Source organism: Corella eumyota, chromosome 2 (assembly GCF_963082875.1).
Source record: "Corella eumyota chromosome 2, kaCorEumy4.1, whole genome shotgun sequence".
Taxonomy (NCBI): domain Eukaryota; kingdom Metazoa; phylum Chordata; class Ascidiacea; order Phlebobranchia; family Corellidae; genus Corella; species Corella eumyota.
The window spans coordinates 16,415,463-16,441,180 of record NC_137491.1 but is presented as its reverse complement, the minus strand read 5'-3'; the positions used below and the strand labels follow the sequence as shown (position 1 = coordinate 16,441,180).

The following is a 25,718-nucleotide window of genomic DNA, read 5'->3' as shown; positions in this document are numbered from 1 at the left end:
TAAGCTACACACCTTTAATGCTTGTCGAGTGCTGACGTTCATATCCATCTCAGGGGGGGCTAATACATCTTGAGCTACAACATTTCCACACACCTCAGCAAATTCACCCACACCAGCTTTGTTAACACCAGCAACTCTGTTTAAAAAAAACATATTTTATTTACACAGTCAAACACATTTTATATGTAGGATTAGTATAAGCTTAGTAATATTATCAACTTAAAACTGTAAATCAAGATATTAGCATACCATTTACAATAAAATTACAACTTCGCCCTTTTTAAATTTACCTTTTTACCTTTAAAACTTAAAAAAATACATTAATTAGCATTTAAACTTTAATAAAACAAAGTTAAACATATTTTATTTTACAAAACAACTAACCTGATTTTATATTCCTTGTCTTCTGACAGATTTCTTACAACATATTCGGTCTTTGAGTGTCTGTCAGACATCGGACATTTGACCCACACTTCTTCGTCCGGGGTTTCGTCACCCTGAACCTCCACACACTCGACTACGTAACCGGTGACGTCACTTCCGCCGTCGTAAGCTGGTTTTTGCCAGACAACAGTAGCGGTTTCTTTGGTGGTTCGGGAAGTCCTTGGCTTGGTGGGAGAGCCTGTAAACAAATTATTAATAAAATTTTTAAAGATTTACGAATTGTTAAGTTCATAGTTTACTGGAATAACACAGTATTAGATTGCTAGTGCAAGTTGATCGTCGATTTTTTTTAAATATTTCAGTACAAAAGATGATAGGTAGTAACATTAACTACAATATTTAATCAATAGATATATTAAAACATTCAAACAATTTATAGAGTATAAAATGAAGGGCGCACAATAGTGCTATTTATTTGTAACTTCTACTATTTTCTTAATAAATTTGATTTGAAAACACTTTTCGAAAGCCTAGAGAATACAACATTCGACTTGTTTAAATAAAAGCTACAATTTTTTTAAATATTTAATGAAAACATCAAAATTTAAACTACCTGGAGGATAAACTGGATCTTCAATTATAGCGTAAGAAGATGGATCCGACGGTTCGCCAATTCCGGCGGCATTTTCCGCGGCAACTCGGAATTCTAATTCCGCAGATGTCGTCAGAGATGTTAAACGATATCTACAATCTGTGATGGTTTTTCGCGTTGCTCTTATCCAACGCGTCCCCTTTCTGTTTTATTTAATTAAAGTGTGTTAGAAATTTGTTTGAAATTCAAATACATATTTTGTGGATAAAGTTAAATTATCAGTGATTTTAGCCAGATTTTATAAAATTAAATATTTTTAAATTTTAATTGGGTGGTATTTGTATTTTATTAGCTTTTGTTTATAAAGTCTTAACCTGGAAAATAGCATTTTGACATATAATATATCGAAACTGATAAAAAAATTATAAACCTAAAACCTTTATAACAAAAAGTGCAATGTGGGCTATATACAAAAGAAAATATCATGAATCAAAGGAATAAAACAGGATATCATATATAAAAAATTACTAAATATTAATGCATGTAATTCATAGACATATTTTTTACAAACAGTATTTTAATACTTATTATCATTAGGCTTACGACAACTTACCTATCTCGTTTTTCTAGGAAGTAGTTGGTGATAACAGCACCGCCGTCAGTCGTCGGCCTATCCCACGTGACTACACATGAATCACACGTGATATTACTGACGACAGGTTGACCAGGTTTGCCGGCGATCAGGAACGGATTTTCCGCCTTTGCTACGACTGATTCCCGGGCTTCGCCAATACCATATTTATTGATGGCCATTACACGGAATACGTATTCGTTGTGCTGCAGAAGGTTGCTTATACGAACACTAGTTCCCTTAAGCTAAATGAACATGTAAATCGTAAAATAACTAGGAGTCAAAAATAACTAGGAGTCAAAACAAAGTAAATCGTAAAATAACTAGGAGTCAAAAAATTTTTTTATAATTATCATATAGACAATAAAGTATGCCTTAAACTTGTCAAAACTTTACCTCGTTTGCTGCTAAAGTCCAAGCCAATCTGCTAGTTTCTCTCTTTTCCACAACATAACTCCTAACTCGAGCTCCACCGTCATTCTTTGGCGCAGTCCAAGATATTTTTGCCCGTCTTGACGTAATATCAGAAACCGTGACATCACCTGGTGGTCCGGGTCGTCCGAGAACCTTAACATTGATCGAAATGCTGCGATTTCCAGCAGGGTTGCTAGCTTCTAAAGTATATTTCCCGGAGTGCAATCGTCTGGCATCGCGGACGTGTAGACAGCTTTTGCCTTCTTCGTTTGTTACAAGCACCATGTTAGTTTCTTCTAAAATTTCGCCGTCTTTTTGCCATTGCAGAGTTGGGTAAGGTTTTCCTGAAAAAAATTCGTCATAACAAAACGTTAAAAAAATATTTCAAAACGTTTAGAAAATGTTTTTTTCATTGTACAATTAAGTAAGAGATTTCTAAAAAATATTTATCATTAGAAAACGTTGAATGAAAGTGTAACAACTTTTACTATGTTTTTAGTTTAACCACAATGTGTTTCTCTAGAGTTTGTTTTTGAATATTTTACCGAATACTCTAGCTTCAATTTTAATATTTTCCCCAGATTTTGTGATGAGGGTATCTTTTAGCTTAGAATCAAACTGAACTCTTGGCATGATGTGTTCATCTTTGCATAAAACAACTTCAGAAATATCAGATGATTCGGAAATACTACCGGCCGAGTTCTTAGCAAACACCCTAAAATCAGAAAAAAATATCTTCTTTACATACACGTCGGTATAAGTTATGTTAAAAATACATCATATTATTATTATTGAAATATGACAAAGAAGTAGTTGTACACCAATGCGTCCAAGACTAACTTTCAGGCTTTTTAATATTTGAAGCAAACAATATTATTAGTAAAATTTAATTTCAAAATTTAAATATATTACCTGAACACATATTCGCTTTTTTCGTTAAGCCCGGTCACGTTAAAGCAAGTTTCAATAACGTTACTGAAATTACATTTTAACCATCGACCTTCTGGGTATAATCTTCGCTCAACAATATAACCTTTAATACAAAAAAATATGTTACTATGTACATATAAATTTAAACGAAAATATGTTTATTTAATTTTGTCTGTCTACGTTGGGCCTAAGTTGTTAATAAAATTCATAAAGATTATAATATTTTTAGTTTTTATAATATTTTTGAGTCTGAAGCAAAATATTGAACTTTCAAGTGTTAAATTTACACACATTTGCTAAAAAACTTATAGTTACGAAAAAACTTGAAGTACCAGTTATTTTTGCTCCTCCGTCATACTCGGGCTTTTTCCATTCCAGCACCACGTGATCACACGCAACTTCTGTTACCTGGGGGCATCCTGGGGCATCGACGTTGTCACGGCAAATATAAGAGTCGGAAGGGCGACACCATTTGCCGATGCCTGCCATGTTTTCGGCACAAACTCGAAACTGATATTCTAAATTTTCGTTCAGACCAACAACCTATACAAAAGATAAGTTTAATTTATATTAAAATAACTTTTATAATTTCTACAAAACACACTTTCAAAAATATAGAATAAGTCATTATTTTTTATGCTACAAAAGAAGAATTTGTTGTTATTTTACCTTGTAAGTTGTTTCTTGAATAGCACCCCTGGCAGCAGGTGTCCAAAGAATTGAGTTTCTATCTTTCTTTTCGAGATAATAAGCTGAAATTTTTCCACCTACAAAAAAAAAATTTTGCATACACATTTTTAATAAAATAGAAAAGACTGTAGTTTAGGTTTACATATGAATTATTACGTTAAATATTCAAAATAATCTTTCATGAAAAACTCTTCAGCGTAAGCGCAGCAAATTAGAAACCTTACTTAGACTTTTTAATATAAGTTTAGTATCGAAAAGCACACTAACACCAAAGAGTAAAGTCTTAAACTAAAAAAACCTTTTGTACAATCATTAAATTTTTAACAGACCTCCATCATTTTGCGGTGCAGTCCATTTTAGGAGCATGCTGTCTCGTGTGCATTTAACAGCTTCAGGTTGACCAGGCATACCAGGATGTTTAAATGAATATTGTACAAGTACAGACTTTGAGGTAAGAGGTTCGGATCGACCGAATCGGTTTTCGGCAAATACTCTGAAGTAATATTCCTGGTTCTTGGTCAATCGTCCAACCTGTTTAACCAAACCAACGTTAACCAAGCGAAAAAAACAACAATATTGTAATAATGCTATGATCAAGTTTAACAAAATTGTAAAAATGTGCAGTTATAAAGCGATACTTTCTAAATCTTCAAGTTTATAGTTTAAATTAAAGAAACATTTCACAATGTAAAATCAAATCAATAACTTGCCTTAAGAGTTGTTCTGGTAACCGTACCAGCGACTTCTGACCATTTTTCTTCCTCCTTAAACTTTTTCATGACAACGTAATTATTAATGTGAGCTCCTCCATCTTGTTCTGGAACCTTCCAAGTCATTGTCAATGAGTCTGATGTGACGTTGGAAAACTCTATAGCGCCACTTGGTGGACTTGGACGGTCAAAAATTGTCACCTGAAATTGTGCATATCTTTGTTTAAAATTTGATTTTAAAATAAATTAGAAAATTACATTTTTATTTTGGTGAAGCTTGTTTGGATAAGTTTATACGCATCAAACGTTTAAATGCCTTTACAAAAATTGCTATATAAAGATTAAGTAGCGCATATTAATTATGAGATTTAACTGAAAGGAAAACAATTTTTAAACAAACCGTAATTTCAACTGTCTTCTTGCCGACTGAATTTTCAACGATAATTTGATAATTGCCAGCATCAGAACGCTGACATTCCTTAATGTTTAGTGTTGTAAAACCGTTTGAGGTTTCTGTGTTAACACGTTGTGTTTCACGGATGTTAGAACCGTTTCTTGTCCAATGAACGGTTGGCAATGGTTTTCCTGAAAAATAATTTAAGTAAAATTTAAAAAAAAACAAGCATAAATTTATAAGTTTATGTTGACAACTTGAATGACGTTAATTTTGAATCTTATTTTATTTTTGATAAACAGTTATATATTTACATATTTTATAAAATGTAGTTTAATTTGTTTCAAAAAATTATTATAGCAAGTTGTTTACTTAAAGTATTAATAAAAATGTATACCTATAACTGGTAGTTTAATTTTGATATCTGAACCAGCTTTATCGGCTATAGTTCCTTGATACAGTTCTCTTATATCAACACTTGGACGGAAAACGTAATCTTTAGCGACAAGTGGCTTGTATGTTTCTGTAGGCTCTCCAGCACCAATTGTGTTCTTAGCTCGGATTCTAAAGTTGTACGTCGCACCTTCGTTTAGATCGGTTATAGTTGACCTGAAAGAAAATCAAAATTCAGTAAATATTAAAAAAAATCTGTCTATTAATAAGCTATACGTTAAATTATAAAAAAAGTTAAATAAACAATTGTTATGTTGTTAAACACAATAATTGCAACAAGACAACACCACACTATTATTGTAGTTTCTTTATATTGATATACAGTTTATTAAAAAACCTAATATTTAGAATAAAAGTTTTTTACTTTAGAGCTGAAGTAGTTGATTTAGTAACCCAGGTTTCCATTCCAACTCTTTGCATCTCGACCAAGTACGTTGTTATGGCACTACCGCCATCACTTTCGGGCTTTGTCCACACAAGACTAGCATCTTGCTTAGTAATTTCGACAACATCAAGTGATTTCGGTGGGCCGGGAACCTCAGAGGTTGTTGTCACATCTTTGGTCTCCGCCGGTTCGCCTATTCCGTATTTATTTTCCGGGAGAACCCGGAAGAAGTATTGTTCCCCTTCTGACAACCGTGTCACTTTGAAACAAGCCCTTGGGACCTTTAAAACAAGTTTTCAAAATTAGCTTGTTAAAAAAATATCCTGGATAACCCTGGAAGTGATACTAAAAGATTAACATTAAGACGGTATCGTAATATAACGCAAACTTCTTAACGCAGTCTTGAGGTAAGTTTGCTTAATACGCTATTAAGCATTGTTAAATTTACAAATTTTAACAGTTAAATAAAAAAAACAGAGAAAATTTTTTTTAAAAGAAAAAGTATTTTAATTCAAATAACAAACCTCTGACGAAACAGTTGACCAAGCTTTTCTTGTTGAAATTCGTCGTTCGACAATATAGTTAAGAATTGGAGATCCTCCGTCGTTTTGCGGAACATTCCAAGACAAATAAGCACTGCTTCTTGTTACCTAAAAAGGATCGCAAATTCGTTTTTAATGAATATTGTGGTATCACAAAAATATTTTAAATCTAATTTTACAGTAAACGTAATGAAAGCGAGGTATCACAAAAATAGTTTAAATTAAATTTTACAGTGAACTTATTGAATATGTGGTATCACAAAAATATACATATTTAAAATCAGAATTAATTTTCTCACATCTTTAACGATGATGTCTTCAACAGGTCCAGGTGTATCAAGCACCTTAACCCTAACTGCAACTAGGTTTGATCCAGCAGAGTTCTCAACTAATAGTTCGTACTTTCCTGCGTCGTTGCGATTGCAGTCAGTAATAACCAGTAGACTAAAACAAAAGTGTTACCAAAATATAAATTTAAAGTTATTATGAAAATGCGCGTTCGCTTATACTTTTTATAAAAGTGTAAGTACTTTTAGTGTAATGTGTTTTAACAAAAACTAATTTACCTGTACGAAGAAGTTGTATCAACAGTACATCTATTTTCGGGAAATCCCCCTTCCTTCTTCCACGTAGCAGTAGGTGTCGGTCTGCCCTTAATCGTAACAAAAAGTCGAATCGAACCCCCGGCTCGCACGGTGAGAGATTGTTTTGTGTCGGCGTCCAAAGCACATTCCGCAACTTCTACTACGTCGACAGGTGATGTGGGTTCGGTTACGTCACTTGGCTCCGATTCTCCGTTTTCGTTTACGGCAAGAACTCGAAATCTGTTTGTGAAATTACAAAAATTGTTGCAAAGTTTGGTATAAAGAATTATTGTACAATTGGTAAAATTTATTAAATAATCAAAAAAAAATAAAATTAGACAAGTATAAGCCTAGGTGACTAAAAACCACCTTTTAATTACATCCACTAACTAACCTGTACAATGTGTCGGTGTTTAATCCAGTAACAGTATGTTTGGTTGATGTTATTTCTGACTTAATAGGTTCAAAATTCTCAGTTACGTCATCTTTTTCAGTGGCCATTTCCAACACGTATTCCGTGACCGGAGAACCACCGTCGTAACTCGGTTTAGACCAAGTGAGACTGATGCTGGTAGCTGCAGTGTCTTCGACTTTTGGCACGCCTGGTACTTCGGGTATATCTAATAGCATATTTAAAAATTCAAAAAAATAATATTTTTACAAACACAAAAAGTTTCCAAATAAATTTTGCTTTAATATAACATTTTAAAATTGTCTTAAACCTTTTTAAATAGTGGATAATATCACGTAGTAAAAAATAAATCTTACATGTCGGGTCTTTAGCTGTATAAAAGTCTGAGTCGGGGCTGGGTTTACTAACACCAACTTTATTTTCAGCAGAAACCCTAAACTCGTATTCATATCCCTCAATCAATCCAGTAACAACATGTCTGCTATTTTTAATCACGGTACGGTTACATCTAAAGCAGTAACATGTAAATTTTTAAAATCGTAACAATAATTTAAAACTTATTAACCAACAAAAAAAGGTAAAATAGTAAATTGCACTTTTAGGATAGTAAATTTAAATCTTTGAAATTTTTAAATAATATTAAATTAGATCATAAAGAGACCAATATATTTTATTTTTATTCGACCTAGTTGGACATAAACATAATTTATTGCCTCTGATGATTTTTATATTATTTTTACCTTATCCACTTCATAGATTTCTTGTAATGTCGTTCAAGATGATAACCTTTGATTTCTGATCCGCCGTTATTTTCTGGTCGTGTCCACATAACAGTCATCGAATTTTTGGTAATTTTCGAAACTTCGGGTTTGCCAGGAACGTCAGGAACAACTAAAAAAAACAATTTGGAATTGTACATCAATATAACTCCATATATTTATTTGAACAGCCAAATATTCTGTTAGCCTATAGGTTAGACATTTCATTAAGTTTATTTTATATTAAAGGCCTTTCTTTAAAGTGTATAAAACAAGCGATTTACCAAAATTGTCTTCACAATCCACTGGTTCTGATTCTTTTGGTTTACCATGCCCGTATTTATTTTGAGCAGAAACACGGAACACATACTGGTTTCCATCAATTAAACGTCTACACTTTATATTGCAATCAGGTGTGTTTCCGACCTATTAAAATTACAACATTTATTTATATTTTAGTAGTCGACAAATAATCCAAGACTAATATAACTTTTTTAAAGTCATTTAATTTAAGCAAAAAAGAGAATATGTTTAATAAAAGAATTTAAGTATTACTGTAGTCCATAACAGGCGACTTGTTTCTCGTTTTTCAACCAGATAGTTGGTTATTTTACTGCCACCATCTTTTAATGGTTCAGACCATTTTAATTGGCATGATGAACCAGTAACGTCGTTGCAAGTTATTGATGCTACTTGACCTGGTTTATCTAAAGATAAAAAAGACAAAATTTAATGAATAATTCACATTTATAAAGTACAAAAAGCTTTTAAAGTAACAAAATAAATGCATTTTAAATAAAATATTATGGTTTACCCAATATTTTAACGCTACATGTCGCTGATTTTGAACCATAGTGATTAGATACAGTAATCACATAATCGCCCTCGTTGATAAGTTTTACGTCTTTAATAATAAGGGTGGATTGAGCAGCTGTGCGTTGTATTTTAACGTCTTCGTTTGCAATGATTTCTTTGTCTATGTGACTCCATTTAACTATTAAAGAATAAAATAAAATGTGAAATATTTTTACAACATCTATAAAAATATAAATAAAATATATATTGTTGTCAAGAGCTTGTTTCGTTGTTAGAACATTTTACGGATCTTTTGTTAAAAAGTAAACAACGAATATGAATGTTTAAAGTTTTTACCCAATACCATATAAAAAATTTTTAAACAGTAAACAACAATTGCGTTAAACTATACAAGAAGCTATATTGTTGGTTAAGTTTATACTGTAGCCTACTTACTTTCAGGAATAGGTTTGCCAGATGTGATTGCACTAATCTGAATATTTTCGCCAGCACGAACAATTAAACCATCGATTAAAGCGCTGTCCAAAATAACGTTAGGATGCTCTGTAATAAACAGAAGATATATACATTTTACTACTATTGTTATTAACTAAGTAAAATTTTAGGAAATCATAACCATTTTTTTAAATTAAATGTTGAAAACAGTTTCAAGATTAAGTTTTCCTTTTAAACAGAAGTAATCTATAAGAGATTTCCGAGGCCAAAAGTAAGTATTTTTATGATCTAAAAACATTGAATCTGTAAGTTTTTTAAAAACAAACCATAATCTTCCTGACAAATTATTGGTCCAGTATTTTCAGATGGTTCAGAAATTGCACCAGCTGTGTTTTTGGCTTTAATCTGAAAGTCGTATCTGCACCCTGGAGTTAACCGATCAACCTAAAAAACAAAGTTTTAAATCCATGACATGTTTAATTTGTTTTGAAATTGAAAAACAATTCTGTAAATAAAGTAAACACAAAATTAAATCCATTCAGGTATAACGGGAATTTAATAAAAATTAAACCTCATAACCAATACAGCTTTAACTAAGTAAACGTATCAATAAATTATACACAATACCTTGAATGTAGTATCCATAATACTTCCAAAATTGCATTTGATCCAATTTTTTCCGGGCAAGTTACGTCTCTCAACATCATACCCTGCAAGAGTGTGACCACCATCAAATTTAGGTTTTTCCCATTGTAAACTAATGCTATTGTCCGTCGAATCACAAACTATGGGTTTAGTAGGTGAACCTGTAAATGTAAATAGTTATAATAATAAACTAATTCTAAGTTTTGTTATTTTAAGCAATCTCAACACATGAATTCATGAATTGTGCCAAATACAATTTTAAACAAACTTTCAATGAAAAACAGTCAAAAAACACATTTAATAAAAAAACATATAATGAAAGAAATACGTCGTACCTTATTTACGAAAAATTCAAACACTTTCTGTGTTAACACACCAAAAATGCCTACTACTAATATTTAAAGTTGTAATTTTTTATCCATAGTAGTTTTTGTTCTTACCAACTGGTTCAAGAGCAAATTTAATCTCAGAGGGTTGTGATGGTTCAGATTTCCCGGCTTGGTTAATTGCATAAACCCTAAACTGGTATTCCAAACCTTCTGTAAGACTGTGGGCAGTGCAACCTTAAAAACAATATAACAAAATTTGGTACATTTAAAAAAGGTGAACTAGTATACTGTCTTGTAGTAAATAACAATAAGAGCCTATGCTCAGTATAAAATAAAGCTTTAAAATATTAAAAATTTAAGCGATTTTCCTCCTTAAATATTTTAAAAATATAAGCTGAAAACCAAGTTACTCTTAGACCCTATTAGAACACAAAAATATAAAAATGTTTTATTTTAACAAAAAGTTTTTTGAGAGTTCATAACATACCAGTTTTATAACACTTGCTTAACTCCTTCCACAAGATAGAATTTCGTTCCTTAATTTCAACAATGTAATAAAGAACTTCAGATCCACCGTCTTTACGAGGTGGTTCCCAAGCAATAACAATTGAATCCCGATGACAAGATTTTATGTCAGGGGAAGCAGGTGCGTGTGGTGTTTCTTTAAAAAACAATTTTTTACTTTGAGTAAAAATGACTAAAAAAGTTGGGTTACAAATTTTGACTATTAGATACGTAAAATAGATAACATTTATTCCTTTTTCATTTACGTTTTGGACACGTACAATATGTTACATTTATATCATAACAGTGCACCACTGAAAGCTATATTAAAAATATAAGATGTGTAATACTAATAATGAACAACATCAAATACTTACTAAATTGATATTTTGCAACAATTGTACTCGAGACAATCGGACTGCTAACTCCGTATCGATTTTCAGCCATAACTCTAAAAATATATTCGTTTCCTTCAATCAAACCACTAGCCATACAAGTTGTTCGTTCGGCTGATGACGTCACCAGGGACCACGTGTCGGCGTTGACGTCACGTTTTTCGACAACGTAGTTTGTGATGTCTGACCCTAGGAATTACAAGTAAGATGTAAATTTCTTTCGTTGGGTAGACGTACAAAATTGAACAATCAAATTACAAAAAAAAAGGTTTACTTAAATAACCGTTTTTAAATACCTCCGTTGTTTTTAGGTAAGTTCCATGTTAGGACAGCGTAATCAGCAGACAGTTCACTAATTTGCAGAGAACCGTGGGGAGGCCCTGGTTTACCCACAACCAACATTTTAATAAATGCAGTTTTCTTTCCGCCAGCATTTGAAGCAGTAATGGTGTATTTTCCTACAAAATATTGCAAATACAGGGTGATTTTAAATACATTTTGCAAATGATGGGTAAACTACATTTTCATATGCACAACAACAATGAGGTATCAATAAAATATATAAGAATGAGTAATCTTTTTATAGCCTTCCATACACACTTAACCCAAAAGGCTAATACTGTAATAGTTATATAGGTAGTTCGAAGCATTAACACCTAGAAATTTGCATTAGACTTAATAGTTTTTTTTTCGTACAATACTTAACATACCCTCGTCTTCTTTTTTTACTTCTTTAATAAGTAACATAGAAGATATGGGTGTATCCTCCACACTTATGCGAGTGTCTTGTTCCAAATCTTCTTCGTTCTTCAACCACTTGATTGTTGGTTGAGGATACCCTTGTACTGGTACCTTCAACTTGGTTGGCGTTCCTTCTTTTGCTCGGTATATTAAGCTCGGAAATTCAGACAGATCAAAAACAGGTGACGTGGTCTAGATATATAAATATTAGTAAATCGAATTAAAAACGACTTAGAGAATAAATGGTAATACTTTAATTGTTCTATAAAATTGCGAGTATATATAAAATATAAGCAATGTCGTAAAGCTTATTATAGATTAAAAAAATCTAAAATTAAACAGAAGAATGTCTTGGTAACGTAATATAAAATTCACACTAAAATGTTCAACCTGATCTTTGGCAACTAAATTCCGTTCTCTAGGTTGGCTAGAACCAGTTTCGTTGATAGCCATTACACGAATTGAATATTCAGCATCCCGTTTTAAACCAGTAAACTATAAGTAAAAAAGTACTAACAAAAAAGTCCAACAAAAATTATTAAAAAGTATAAAAAGATTACAGAAAACGTAAAACATAAAATTCAATTTTAAAAGTGTTGAATGTAAACTTACTTTATAACTGAGAATTTGGACTTCCGCAACCGATTCCCAATCATCGTCGTCTTTGGGCGAAATTTGTATATCATACCCTCTAAGTCGACTCCCCCCGTCATGCAGTGGTTTTTGCCAGGCAACCAAAGCTGTTGATCTTGTTGTTTCGACGACAACAAGGGACTGAACAGGTCCCGGTTCTTCAGTTGCTTTAACTGCATCAAATGTCTCATAGGGAACTCCAATACCGTATTCGTTTTCAGCCATCACTCTGCAAAGCAAAGTAACGTATATTTATAAACTTATTTTGATTTATACCACTAATTTAATAAAGAAAATATAGGTATGTTGTTTTTATAAAAACTTACCTAAAGAAGTAGCATTTTCCTGCTTCTAAATTATTGATGGTCCAAGATGGACGAGCACATTGGTTGGTCACCGATGCCCAAGCTTTACGAGTAGCCTCCCTTTTTTCTACAACGTAGTTAATGACTTCGGAACCACCGTCGTTTAAAGGCTCGTCCCATTTAATTGATATCGAATCACTGCTGACCTTAGCAAACTGGATAGGTTCCGGTTGCCCTGGAGTATCTTGCACTTTCACTGAAACTGTTGTTGATTTTCTGCCGCTGCTGTTTTCCAGTGAAATAAAATATTTACCAGAATCCTCGCGGTTGCAGTTTGGTAATGTAAAAACACTATCCCAATCGGAATTTTTAATTTGAACTCTGTTTGATGGAAGATCGCCGTCAAATTTTGTCCAACTCGCTCTCGGAGCTGGTCTTCCGCGAAATGCACATCTCAAAAGAAGAGTTCCTCCTGCACGGAGTTCAACAGAGTTGGAAAACGAAGCATCGAGATTAAAATCAGGTCGCTCAAGTATTTCTTTAGGAATGACCGACTCAAGAACACTTCCTTCAGATTCACCTATCGAGTTAATCGCCTTAATTTGAACGTGATACTCAGTTCCTTCTTTTAAACTCGTGATCGTGTACTTTGTATTTAAGGTTGTTCCAACACGAGTATATTTGCCAGGAGTTTCAGGATTGGCAAGTTCAATCACATAACCAGTAATTGGACTATCCCCATCCGATGCCGGTTTGTTCCAAACTAAATCAACACTACTTTGAGTGGTGTCGACAACTTTGGGAAAACCTGGTGCTTCTGGTGGATATTTGACATCTTCAGCTTTAGCAGGAATCGAGGGAGAGCTTGGCTCACTTACCCCAGCAATATTTTCAGCCCTAACCCTAAATTCGTATTCCACTCCTTCACATAAACCTGTGAGTTCAATCGATCGATCCATAGTCGAAGTACGATTAACTTTTCTCCATTGCAGAGATTTTGTCTCTCTTTTTTCTAAGTAAAATCCGATAATTTCTTTACGACCATCGTCTGTGGAATATTTCCATGTCACCTTTAGCATCTCCTTTGCTTGTTTCGTTATCAAAGGCGCTTCTGGTGGACAAGGAACTGTGAAAGGATTTTTAATAATAACTGGAGCGGAAACAAGCGAAAAACCAACTCCGAATTTATTTTGTGCGGAAACACGGAACTCGTACTGATGATTTTGTATCAATTTTACAATCAACAATTCCGTATCCGTAACCATGCTATTAACCGTTGCCCAAGTTGGTCGAGATCTTTGTCGTTTTTCAACAACGTAATTCGTGATTGTAGAACCTCCATTCTCCAAAGGCTCTTTCCATGTAAGCTTCACACGGTCAGCTAGTACGTCTGATATTTCTAAAGGCCCCTGTGGTAAACCGGGAATGTCAAGAACTCTAACTTTAGCAGTACATGTTGCAGTTCCACTTGCATTATTTAGAGATATCACGTAATTCCCAGAGTGATAAATTTTACAAGACCTTATTATAAGACAAGATTGGAGGCGGGTAGTTTTAACTACAACCGCGCCATCACTTGTTGATTTTAATTGCTCTTTACCGCACATCCACATAACAGTTGGTTTTGGTTTTCCGGAGATATTTGCCGTAATAACAATATCTTGTCCAGCTTTTACCGACAAGCCGTCGTTACAGGTTTCATCTAAGGTTACTTGAGGCTCAGAACTCACTTGCCTTATAACAATCGCGTCAGAGGAATCAGAGGGTTTAGATTGCACCACAGTTGTTTTAGCAACCACCCTAAAGCAATATTGTTCTCCTTCATCTAAGTTTTCCAACAAAGCGCTTGTGTCAAGAGATCTAATTGTCAAATGACGAGACCATTTGTTGCTTGGTAGCTTTTGTTTATCGACTATGTATCCCACGAGTTTATACCCTCCAACGCTACGCGGTGGTGTCCATGATATTTCAACAGAACTGTCGGTAACATCAACAAGCTCTGGTTTGCCTGGTGCATCACATTGGTTTCTGGCCAATACTCTTTTGGTTGGTGATGAAAATAATCCGGGTCCAGCTGCGTTGCAGGCTTGAACGCGAAACTGGTATTCAATGCCTTCCAAAAGAGACGAGTCTACAAATTCACGGCGCTTAACGATATTCTTATTGATAAGAGTCCACAACAAACTGTTTGCCTCCTTTTTCTCAATATTATATCCTCTTACTGTATTACCGCCATCCGTCTCGGGTGCATCCCATACCAAGGTAGCAGATTCCTTTCCAATTTTTAACACATTTAAATTAAGTGGGATTCCGGGGTGCGTAAATGGATGAGTTGCTTTAACTACAGAAGAAGATAAAATGTTGCTAACTCCGCATTTGTTTTCAGCTTTAATCCTGAACATGTAGGAAGAGCTTTTCTTGAGTTTACTTACACGGAAAGTGGTTCTTGATAGTTTCTTGCTTATAACACTGAAACCTGGATGTTCGACCTCAGATTGCTCAACAATGTAATTTGAAATATGACAACCACCATCGTCTTCTGGCGGACCCCAACACAAAGTCACAGTATCAACGTTGACATCCTTGAACTCAACCGGGCCCACTGGCGGACTTGGTTTGTCGAGAATTTCAAACTTGACGACGCTTTGTGTTTTACCATGAATGTTTTCTGCTCGCACAGTGTATTCGTCTGTATCTTTACGTTCTGCCTTAGGGAACGTAAGTGAAGAAGTGTTTGCCGTATTTTGCAATAAAAGGCATTCGCTTTCTATCAATTCCTTGTCATTACGCATCCAATACACTGTTGGCTTAGGTTTTCCAGACACTCTGGCCTCGACGAAGAGTTTTTCACCTGCTCGCACCTTAACTTCGCTTAAAACCGTTATTTTGGGAGCTTCAGCAGGCTCTTTTACCTCTACTTCAGTAATTTCTCTTTCGGGTCCATTGTGGTATTCATTTTTGGCTTTAACTCTAAAGTTATACAAATTGTTTGAAACAAGATTTATTACCGTAACGTTTGTGTCTGTCACAGTTCTGTATTCAATCCATTTTTCGGAGCCATCTTTTTGGTATTCAACTAGATATCCAGTTATTTTGCTTCCTCCATTATTTTCTGTGGCCTTCCACGTTAAAGTAACAGATGACTTTGTAATGTCAGTGACTTTAAATTTTTGTACTGCTGCTGGCTCAGTTATTGGTTGAGCCGCCTTAACAGCTCTTAACGTTTCAAGAGGAACACCTACTCCAAATTTATTCTGGGCCATCACTCTAAAGTAATACTCTTTTCCTTTTATTAGCTTGGGTACTCTATACGTCGTTTTCTCACAATCTGTAGTGGATATGGCCCATGTTTTCTTGTCTGATTCCATTAATCCAACGACGTAGTTTGTTACATCAGATCCACCGTCGGAAATAGGTGAGGACCATGTTAGCAACGCAGAAGCAGTATTTACCTCTTTTACTAACAGCGCTTGAACGGGTCCAGGAACATCTAGTACTTTGACATTAAATTCCTTGATCAAAGTCCCCTTTGGATTAGAAACAGTTAACTTATACTTCCCTGTATCTTTTCTGTTACAGTCTAGAATATTCATTGTTGTATGTAAATCACATATGTCAATGTTAGCACGTCGAGCTAATGTCTCGCCTTCCTTCGACCATTTAACAAGTGGTTTAGGTCTTCCTTTAATGGTTGCAGCAAGTTTAAGTTGATATCCTGCTTTAATTTCGATTGAAGTTTTTGTATTTTCGTCCAATATAATTTCCGGCTCTTGAAGAATTTCCAAGGGTTTAACTGAACCATCTAATACCTTCGGATGCCCTTTGCCCAAATCGTTAACAGCAGAAACACGGAATATGTAAGAACAGTCCTGCCTTAGACATGTTACTGTAAAATCGGTCTTTCTAGGTGTACCACACCCTACGTTGGATTTACGCCATTCGTCAAGTCCATCTACACATGTTTCTACAACGTATCCAAGAATTCTGGAGCCTCCGTTATAGTTAGGCTCACCCCAACGCAAAGCGACAGAGTTTTTGGTAGTGTCTACTACTTTAAGGTAAGAAGGAGGTCCAGATAATTCCAATGGTTCTTGGATTGTTACGAGTTTGGTTGGGTAGCTAGGTTTGCCCATGCCGACTTTGTTTTCTGCTATTACTCTGAACTGATAATCATATCCACCACACAGACCAATAACTTTGAGCTTTTTGTTTGTTGTGGATTTGATATTACATTGAGTCCATCGTACGCCTTGTTTTTCTCGTTTTTCAACGTAGTACCCCGTAATTTCTCGTCCACCGTCGTTTTCAGGAACTTGCCAGGATATCACTGCGTTATCTTTTCCGACCCTGACAATGTTCGGTATATCAGTAGGTCCTGGAGCGGTAAAAGGATTTTTGGCTACAACGGGCTTTGATTCAATAAATTGTCCAACACCCATTTTGTTTTCCGCTTTTACACGGAAAATGTATTCGTTTCCTTCCAATAACCTTGGCACAGGATACGAGCACTCAGTTACTGAATCGGTAACCACGGTCCATATCATTCGACTAGTTTCGCATTTTTCCAAAGTGTAACCAGTTATTTCACATCCGCCATTGTCTTCAGGAGGAGACCACGCAACAGTGCAGCGATCACTGGAAAGAGACACCACGTGTAAAGGTTTCATGCATTCACCAGGCTTGTCAAGAACCTTAACGTTAACTGTTTCTTCAGCAGTACCACCTTCGTTTGTTACAATAAGACGGTACTGTCCACAATCTTGCCTATTAAGATTTCTTACTGTTAGGCGTGTGTTATCATCCCAGACTTTCACTGTTGCACGGACAGTTTTAAACAAATTAATATCCCCACGTTTCCATAAAACATCTGCAACTGGTAAACCAGTTAATTTAGCATTAATAACAAGATCCGAGCCAGCTCTTGCCAACAGTTCATTGTTTGTAACTGTTGTGGTGATTCGTGCTGTTGGCGGTATAACAACTTCGCATGGTTTCACGGTTTTAGTTGTAACACAAACCTGGCTTACGCCCGCTTTGTTGCATGCCATAACACCAAAGCGATATTCGCTTTCCTCTTCCAGGTCTTTAACATTACAATGGCAATCAGATTTCTTGGTTCGAAACTCTTTCCAATCTTTTGTGCCTCGCTTCATGACAACAATCTGATAATCAATAATAGGACTACCTCCATCCCATTCTGGTTTTAGCCATGTAAGCTTAACACATCCTTTTGAAGTAGATTGTACTTGGAGGTCTCTGGGTACTTGTGCCACATGAACAGGGTCGACGGCAATAACAGACTTTTCAAGTTCAGCACATGCACCGACACCACATTTGTTTTCGGCAAATACTCGGAAGAAATACTCGTTGTTTTCTACAAGTGGCACTTTTATCATTTTCTTTGTACCTCCAGAATTGACAATACTCCAACCCAATGAAGAAAATCCAGGTAGAGTAGGTTGCTTCATCTCAAGAATGTAGTTAATAATATTGGTACCACCATCATCTTCGGGATGATCCCAAGTGATTACACAAGATTTCTTAGTAATGTAACTGGACTTAAGGTTACAACACGCAAGTGGTTTGTCCAATACGTTAACATTGAACTTGAACAATTTTTCACCAGCAACATTTTTAGCTTTTAAAAGATAAATTCCACGATCAGTTCGTTCCGAATCTTTAACAACAAGGCTAACACCAATTGCTGAACGGTCGACTACGCATCGGTTAAAATCAATAACTTGACCATCTTTTAACCAATCCAGATCTGGTGCAGGACGCCCTCTTATTCTAGCTGAAAGCTTAACCGTTTGGCCAACTCTAAATGTAATTTTTTCGCACATAAACGCATCAACAATAATCTCAGGTTCTTCAATAATGTCCTTGATAATTGTGCTTTCCGTAACCTCACGAGGTTCGCTTTCTCCTTCTGCGTTAACAGCCAGAACTCTAAATCGATACTCACGATTTTCTTTTAAACCGGGTGCTCTAAATTCACATCGCTCTATCAATTTTCGGTTAATACGAGCCCACTTAACTTCGGTTTCTTGTGAGGCCTTGAGGTCAATGCATTGGCATTCCACGTGGTATCCAATAACTACACTTCCACCGTCATTTAATGGTTTATTCCAAATTATTGTGGCAGAAGATCGGTCGTGATCTGAAACTTTAGGGTTAATTGGTAAACCAGGAGTGGTAGTTGGCTTTCTTGCAACCATAAAATCTGTTTCTTCAGACGGTTTACTCAATCCAGCGTTGTTTTCAGCAGTTATACGGAACGAGTACTCCTTGCCCTCAAACAAACCTTTTACTCGCATTGTAAATCCAAGCAATGGGTCATGTGTAATCTTTGTCCATCTGCCAGAATCTTTGTCCAACCTTTCTACGATGAAACCAAGTATAGAACTTCCACCATCGCTCTCGCCAGCTTGCCAGTGAAGAGTACAACTTGTCTCCGTCATCTCGCTGACTGAAGGCATGCTTGGAGCATCGGGTATGTCGAACATGTGCTTTGCAACTTCTGGTGTTGATACCAGAAAATCACTTACGCCGTGTCTATTTTCGGCGCTCACTCTAAAAAGATATTTCTTACCCTCAATCAACCGAGGAATCTTACATTTCGTTTTGGTACTGTTTGAACTTACAACCGACCAGACAGGTTTCCACGACTCTTTCTTTTCCACCAAATAGTTCATAATAACAGCACCGCCATCATCTTTTGGTGGTAGCCAAGAAATAATTGCATGTTCTGGGGTCATCTCAACAATATTTAACGGACCAATTGGAATTGTTGGTCGATCCAAAACAGTGATGTGAACTACAGCTGACTTAATACCAGCCTCATTGCTCACAGTCAAGGTGTACTCCTGAGTATCGCATCTCATAGCATTATGTATTGTCATCAGTGGATTGGAAGTTGAAGTGTCTACGGTTATTCTGTCTTCGGTAACCACTTCAGTACCATCCGCTCTATTCCACTTGGCAGTAGGTTTGGGCAGGCCACGAGTTATAGCAGGTACGCGTAAAGTTGATCCAGCTCTGACCGTCAAACCTTCCAAAGTTTTCACGTCAATCTCAATTGTTGGCGAAGACAGTTTTTGTCTAGGTGCAACAGGCATTGTGCAGTCCGGTCTTCCTTCACCAGATTCATTTACAGCTCTTACTCTAAGTTTATACAGATATCCTTCTTTTAAGTTATTTACAGAGCATTTATTTTCCGAAACTGTACCAAAATTTATCCATTTTGAATCTTCAACAGAACCAGCATCACTGGTAGAATGGTCATCAATATCTTTTCCAAGCTCAAGATAATCAACTATATATCCTGTAATTTCGGATCCGCCGTTACGCTGTGGTTTAACCCAAACAAGTGATATCTCGTTCTGGTCAATATCAAAAACATTCAGATTTCTAACTGAACCAGGTGTTTGAGTCTGATCCTTGGCGAGAATTTCTTCAGTATCCGCGTTAGGTCCAATTCCAATTTGATTTTCAGCGGATACTCGAAACTTATAGTGGGTCCCTTCTGTAAGGTATTTCACTACAATACTTGTCTTCTTGGCGTTCATAGCAACAGGTTTCCATAGGTTAGTTTCAACATTGTATCGCAAAACAACGTAGTTAGATACAACAGCTCCACCATTGTCGACGGGTGCTTTCCATTTAAGATAACACGACTCGGAAGTAATTTCGCTAATTTGTAAATCTCTTGGTATTCCTGGAACAGCCAGTACGTTAACATAAACTGCTGCTGATTTTTTGCCTGCTGCACTTTCAGCAACTACTGCATACCGACCAGTGTCAGCTCGAACTGAATTTTTTAACGTAAGTTGATGTTCGCTATTAATTAAAGTAATAGAAAACCTTGATTCTTGATCGTTTGGTATAGGTTGGTCGTTATGAAACCAAGTTACTGCAGGTGAAGGGTTTCCAGTTACTTTTGCACTTAATGTAAATGAAGCCCCAGATTTAATTGTCTGCTCGCGACACATACTTGCGTTTAAAGAAATTTGTGGAGCGAGTTGTTTATCCTTTACAATCACAGTCTTCTTTACTTCTACAGGTTGACTCATTCCTAATTTATTAACAGTTGTAATACGGATTTTGTATTCGCAGTTTTCAACTAGGTCTGGAATAACGTAAGAAGTTGTGGTTTGCGTTTCTTGTGTACATTTAACATCCCAAGTTTCGTTGCCAGCTTTTTGTACATCAACAACGTAGCCTATAATAGGAGATCCACCGTCGTGTCTTGGTGTTTTCCAAATTACTGTAACGGTATCTTTAGTAATTGCAATCACTTCTGGAGTAACTACAGGTCCTGGGACTTTGATCGCATTTTCAACCTTAATTGCGCTAGAGGGTAGAGACCGTCCTCCTATTCCAATACTGTTTTCAGCGGCTACTCTGAATTCGTATTCATTTCCTTCGTACAAATCAGTTACCGTATATCTAGGTTCATTTATTAGTTCCCTTGTTACTCTGACCCATCTCTCAGTCTTCGTTTCACGTTTTTCCACAACATAGTTAAAGACTGCCTTGCCACCATCATACGGTTTGGTCCAAGCAAGACTTACAAAATCTTTAGTAACTTCTTTAACAGAAAGAGCATCTGGTGCGTCCGGAACACGGTATCGATCTTTAACTACAACTTCGTCGGTATCTGCAGGATCTGAACAGCCCTGATCATTCTCAGCCATTACCCTAAAGATGTAACGTCCTCCCTCGACCAGTTTGTTGATTCTGTATTCGTGTTTTAAAGTTGTTGAGTTAACTGTAATCCACATCATGCGGGAAGTGTCGCGTTTCTCGATAACGTAATTCGAGATTGTAGAGCCACCATTGTCCTGCGGTGATGCCCATGTGATATAAACAAATTCACGAGTTACTTCTGAGACATACAAATCACGTGGTGGTGTTGGTTTATCAACTACTGATAAATTAAATTTGGAATCACGCTGCCCACCGTCGTTAACCACAGTAACTTTATATAATCCGCTGTCTTCTCGCAGACCCTTGTAAACTTCCAATGCAGAAGTTGTGTTGTCGTTTTTAATTTTATATCGTTCGTCAGTCGAAACAACATTTCCATTGCATTCCCATGTAACTCTTGGTGTTGGTCGACCTGAGATCAATGCAACGATTCGGTAAGGTTCGCCAACACGAACAATAGTGTGCGGCCTTGTCTCTAACTTAAGAGTAGGTGGTTCAATTGAGTCCCTACAGACAACTGGTTTAGTTGGAAACGATGGGAAACTGAGACCTCTTTCGTTTTTAGCCTTTACCCTAAATTCGAAATTATCTCCTTCGTTAAAAGCAGTTATTGTAACATTGGTATCTCTAACCATCTTGTCAGTTGCTGGTACATATCGTTCTTGTCCAATCAAACGTTTTTCAATCATGTATTCAGTTATTGGCATGCCACCATCCGATAGTGGCTCCTTCCAGGCAAGAGTAACTGAACATCTTGTAACATCAGTTACACGAAGATCACCAGGTCGATCTGGTATTGTGACTGGATCTCTGGCCAATATAGGAACAGATGTCTCAATAGCAGGTCCAATTCCAACAATGTTTTCAGCTGAAACTCTAAACATATACGATTCACCGTCAATCAAACCTTGAACAATTGCAGACGTTCTGGTAACAGTCATTGAAACTTTGGTCCAAGATCTTCTAGAGGATTCTCGTTTTTCAATTACGTAATTAGTGATAGCACAACCACCGTCGTCTTCCGGTGAACTCCATGAAAATCCAATGGTATCTTTCGTTATGTTCGATGTTTTAATAGGTCCAATACATGCAGTAGGAACATCTTGCACAACAACTTCAATGTTAAATTTCTTTTCTCCGGCCTCGTTTTTAGCGGTTACAGAATAACTTCCAGAATGAATACGTTGGCAATTTCTTAAAATTAATCCCAAATTGTTTTCAGATTGTCCAATACGGGCTTCTTTAGGAATTTCTGCGTTATCTTTATTCCACACAATTTCGGGAAAGGGGCGACCAGTTGCTTGCACTGGAATTCGAAGAACTCGCCCAACCTTGACTACTATTTGATCTTTAACAAATGCACCAATGATAAATTCTGGCTCTTTTTGCTTTTCTGAAACGATAACAAAATCGTCAGTATAGCCTGGTTTTCCAATGCCGGCTTGGTTTAGTGCGCTTACTCGAAATTTATAGCTTGTGTCTTTAATAAGCCCAGAAACAACAAATTCAGTGGACCGATGTTCATGGCTAGTTGCTTTTTGCCAGATTTCCTCACCCTGAACTTGTTTTTCAACAGTATAGCCTTTAATTTTTGAACCACCGTCATTTTCAGGTGCTTTCCATTTTAGAGATACAGTTGTGTTGGTAGTGTCTGCTACAGATACAACAGGGGAGCTTGGTGGAACCATATAAGCTGTTGCTAAAACAGGGTCACTAATTGGGGAGCATTCACCTATGCCAACCGCGTTTGCAGCTAAAACACGAAACATGTATTCGCTCCCTTCATGCAAGCCCCTTACCCTGTACTGAGTACCTCCAATCGGTATAATTGTTGCTTTGGACCATTTTCTATTCGAACGGGTTCGTTTTTCAAGAATGTATTTAAAAATAATAGATCCGCCGTCGTCTTTTGGAGGATCCCAGAATACGGTTATAGAATCACGCATTATGCCCATGCATTTTGGTTTACCAGGTGCAGAAGGTACCTCTAACTGATTGCGAGCAGTACAAGGAGATTCGCATTCTATCCAGTCACTGGAACCGTATTCATTAACAGCTCTGAAATTAAACATAAATATCATAAATCAATTAGTATGAAAGTATTTAACCCAGAAGTGACTATAAACATTACTTAAAAAGAAGCAAAATTAAAATAAACGCCATAAACACATAAATTTTCTAGTTCCACTTACTTTACTCGAAACAAATACGCCTTGCCTTTTTTCAACCCAGTTGCCGTTGTGGTTATATCGTTAGTAGCAGGGACCGAATGCCAGAAATCCCTATCTTCCTCCCTCGATTCAACAACGTAAGTAGTGATCCGACTTCCACCATCATCTTTACAGGGACACCACGACAACGTGATCTCGGTATCAGTGACGTCACTATAAGTAATTGGCAATTGAGGCGCACAAGGTTTTCCTGAATGTAAAATATTTCCATGTAAGTTTTAACTTTACAATATAGAAGTGCGTAAATTGCAATACAAATTTGGTAAGTACTTTACCTAAAACGTTGACTTTAACGTTAAAAGTAGTTTGGCCAGCAGAATTTTTAGCGGTTATGCAATAAATTCCCTTGTCGTTTCTCTGAACATCCTTTAGTTGTAAGTCTGAAGAAGTGCCTGTTCTTTTGATTGTAAACCTATAAAAAGAGATTTTTTTTTTTAAATAAATAACAAAACGATTTTTTTTAATTTTTACTAAGTAGTTTAATTTGTTAATTTTACAAGTTGCGCAATATATAACTTTACCTTTTATCAGATTTTAACTCTCTGTCGTTCAATCTCCAAGTTACTTCAGGTTGTGGTTTCCCAGTAACAGTTGCAACCAAATCAAGCACAGACCCTTCTTTAACTTCAGTAAATTCGACAGTTTCAATTGCTGGCATTGCTGTAAAAACATTAAAATAAACTCAACAGTAATGATTACAATTGCTATCTATATTTTCTATGGAACAGACCTACTTTTACTAACTTAGGATTGAAACCCAAATTTTATTTAAGCTACTTACAAAACTCTTCCTTGCAAATAAGTGGGCCGACAGTGTTAGAAGCTGGACTTATTCCCTGTTTATTTTCAGCAAAAACTCTAAACACGTGTCTTTTGGTCGGTTCCAAGTCATATACAGTGTACGAAGTGTCAACCAATTTATCTGGATTGCAACTAAAACAAAAACATAGATAATAAGGTATTTTTTAGACTAACATTAACACCTGGTTGGTTAGCAATTAATGGCTTCGAAGCAATAAGAAGATCGCTTAAGTTTCTTCCAACGTGTTGAACTAATGGCCTGACATAATTACCTTGTCCAATTTTCAACTATTCGGGATTGGCGTCGGGATGAACCATCACAAAGAACGTTTTCAGCTAAATTAAACAAACGATTTATAATTTTTTTTTAACATGCTATATGACTAGGTACAAGAAATAATAGATTAAAATGTAACTCAACATACTTGAAGCTCTTTCCACGATGTATGTTTTGAGTGGTAAATTTCCCATAAACTGAGGAACGTTCCAGCGTAGAGTAACGTTGGTTCCGATCACATTAATCAGTCGCATATGCGATGGAGCGTCAGGCACAGAAAGTGGGTCCTTGGCAACAATTGGTTCCTCAGTGACGGCATAAACCCCGTGGCCGATCGAATTTACGGCACACACCCTAAAGAAGTACTCAGAACCCTCTAGAAGATCGGATACTGAAAATTGGGTAGCTGAAACCGACGAATCAACTTTGACCCAGCTTCTTCCGTCGCCTCGACGTTTTTCTATAATGTAAGTTTCAATTTTTGATCCTCCGTCGTTGTTTGGAACTTTCCAAGAAATTTTTGCAGCTCGTTTCGTGACGTTTGAGATTTTCAGATTTTCCGGAGCTCCCGGTGTGTCCTTGACTAAGACTTTACAAGAAGCGGTTCTGGTGCCACCTAAATTCTTGCACACAATTCTGTAACGACCGCTGTCGTTCCTTCCACATTTCGGTATAGTGACAACTGATTTTCTGTCAGTGGTTTTAACAATAGCATCCTTGGAAATGGATTCTTTCCAATCCTTTTCCCAAGTCGTCTAAAGATAACCCGAAAAAAGATAGATGTTAAAATATATGCAATATTATTTATATTATGCCACAATGTTAATACCTGATTTATGTTATATGCATAAATTTTTTTTTTTTGATTTATATTTTATTAACAATTTGAATTACCTCGGCTGCTGGAGTAGCCTGAATTGAAGCATACAACTTAATAGAAGCACCGGCACGAATCTCTAAGAAATTTTGAATTCCAACATCCAAAGTGATAACAGGTGCCACTGTTAAAACAAGAATA

General features: G+C 36.0%; 1 protein-coding gene across 1 annotated transcript in view; it reads right to left on the bottom strand.

The window, feature by feature from the left end:
* The window catches only part of LOC145742526 (titin-like), a 65,302-nt gene that overhangs the window by 6,825 nt on the left and 32,759 nt on the right, over nt 1–25,718 (bottom strand). The window contains exons 62-102 of the mRNA XM_082560303.1: nt 25,595–25,701; nt 24,849–25,455; nt 24,696–24,759; nt 24,404–24,555; nt 24,144–24,282; nt 23,898–24,034; nt 23,584–23,812; nt 12,704–23,449; nt 12,357–12,606; nt 12,135–12,239; nt 11,714–11,936; nt 11,300–11,461; nt 10,986–11,192; nt 10,592–10,765; nt 10,216–10,338; nt 9,758–9,936; nt 9,457–9,574; nt 9,131–9,238; nt 8,694–8,873; nt 8,435–8,586; nt 8,164–8,305; nt 7,862–8,012; nt 7,478–7,629; nt 7,104–7,329; nt 6,692–6,949; nt 6,425–6,569; nt 6,108–6,233; nt 5,563–5,864; nt 5,143–5,354; nt 4,752–4,936; nt 4,352–4,552; nt 3,971–4,172; nt 3,621–3,718; nt 3,284–3,494; nt 2,934–3,054; nt 2,567–2,736; nt 2,004–2,365; nt 1,590–1,852; nt 998–1,179; nt 385–622; nt 13–136 (exon numbers count right to left, since the gene is read on the bottom strand). Coding sequence (XP_082416429.1) covers nt 13–136; nt 385–622; nt 998–1,179; nt 1,590–1,852; nt 2,004–2,365; nt 2,567–2,736; nt 2,934–3,054; nt 3,284–3,494; nt 3,621–3,718; nt 3,971–4,172; nt 4,352–4,552; nt 4,752–4,936; nt 5,143–5,354; nt 5,563–5,864; nt 6,108–6,233; nt 6,425–6,569; nt 6,692–6,949; nt 7,104–7,329; nt 7,478–7,629; nt 7,862–8,012; nt 8,164–8,305; nt 8,435–8,586; nt 8,694–8,873; nt 9,131–9,238; nt 9,457–9,574; nt 9,758–9,936; nt 10,216–10,338; nt 10,592–10,765; nt 10,986–11,192; nt 11,300–11,461; nt 11,714–11,936; nt 12,135–12,239; nt 12,357–12,606; nt 12,704–23,449; nt 23,584–23,812; nt 23,898–24,034; nt 24,144–24,282; nt 24,404–24,555; nt 24,696–24,759; nt 24,849–25,455; nt 25,595–25,701 — 18,233 coding nt within the window. The remainder of the gene's footprint in view (nt 1–12; nt 137–384; nt 623–997; nt 1,180–1,589; nt 1,853–2,003; nt 2,366–2,566; nt 2,737–2,933; nt 3,055–3,283; nt 3,495–3,620; nt 3,719–3,970; nt 4,173–4,351; nt 4,553–4,751; nt 4,937–5,142; nt 5,355–5,562; nt 5,865–6,107; nt 6,234–6,424; nt 6,570–6,691; nt 6,950–7,103; nt 7,330–7,477; nt 7,630–7,861; nt 8,013–8,163; nt 8,306–8,434; nt 8,587–8,693; nt 8,874–9,130; nt 9,239–9,456; nt 9,575–9,757; nt 9,937–10,215; nt 10,339–10,591; nt 10,766–10,985; nt 11,193–11,299; nt 11,462–11,713; nt 11,937–12,134; nt 12,240–12,356; nt 12,607–12,703; nt 23,450–23,583; nt 23,813–23,897; nt 24,035–24,143; nt 24,283–24,403; nt 24,556–24,695; nt 24,760–24,848; nt 25,456–25,594; nt 25,702–25,718) is intronic.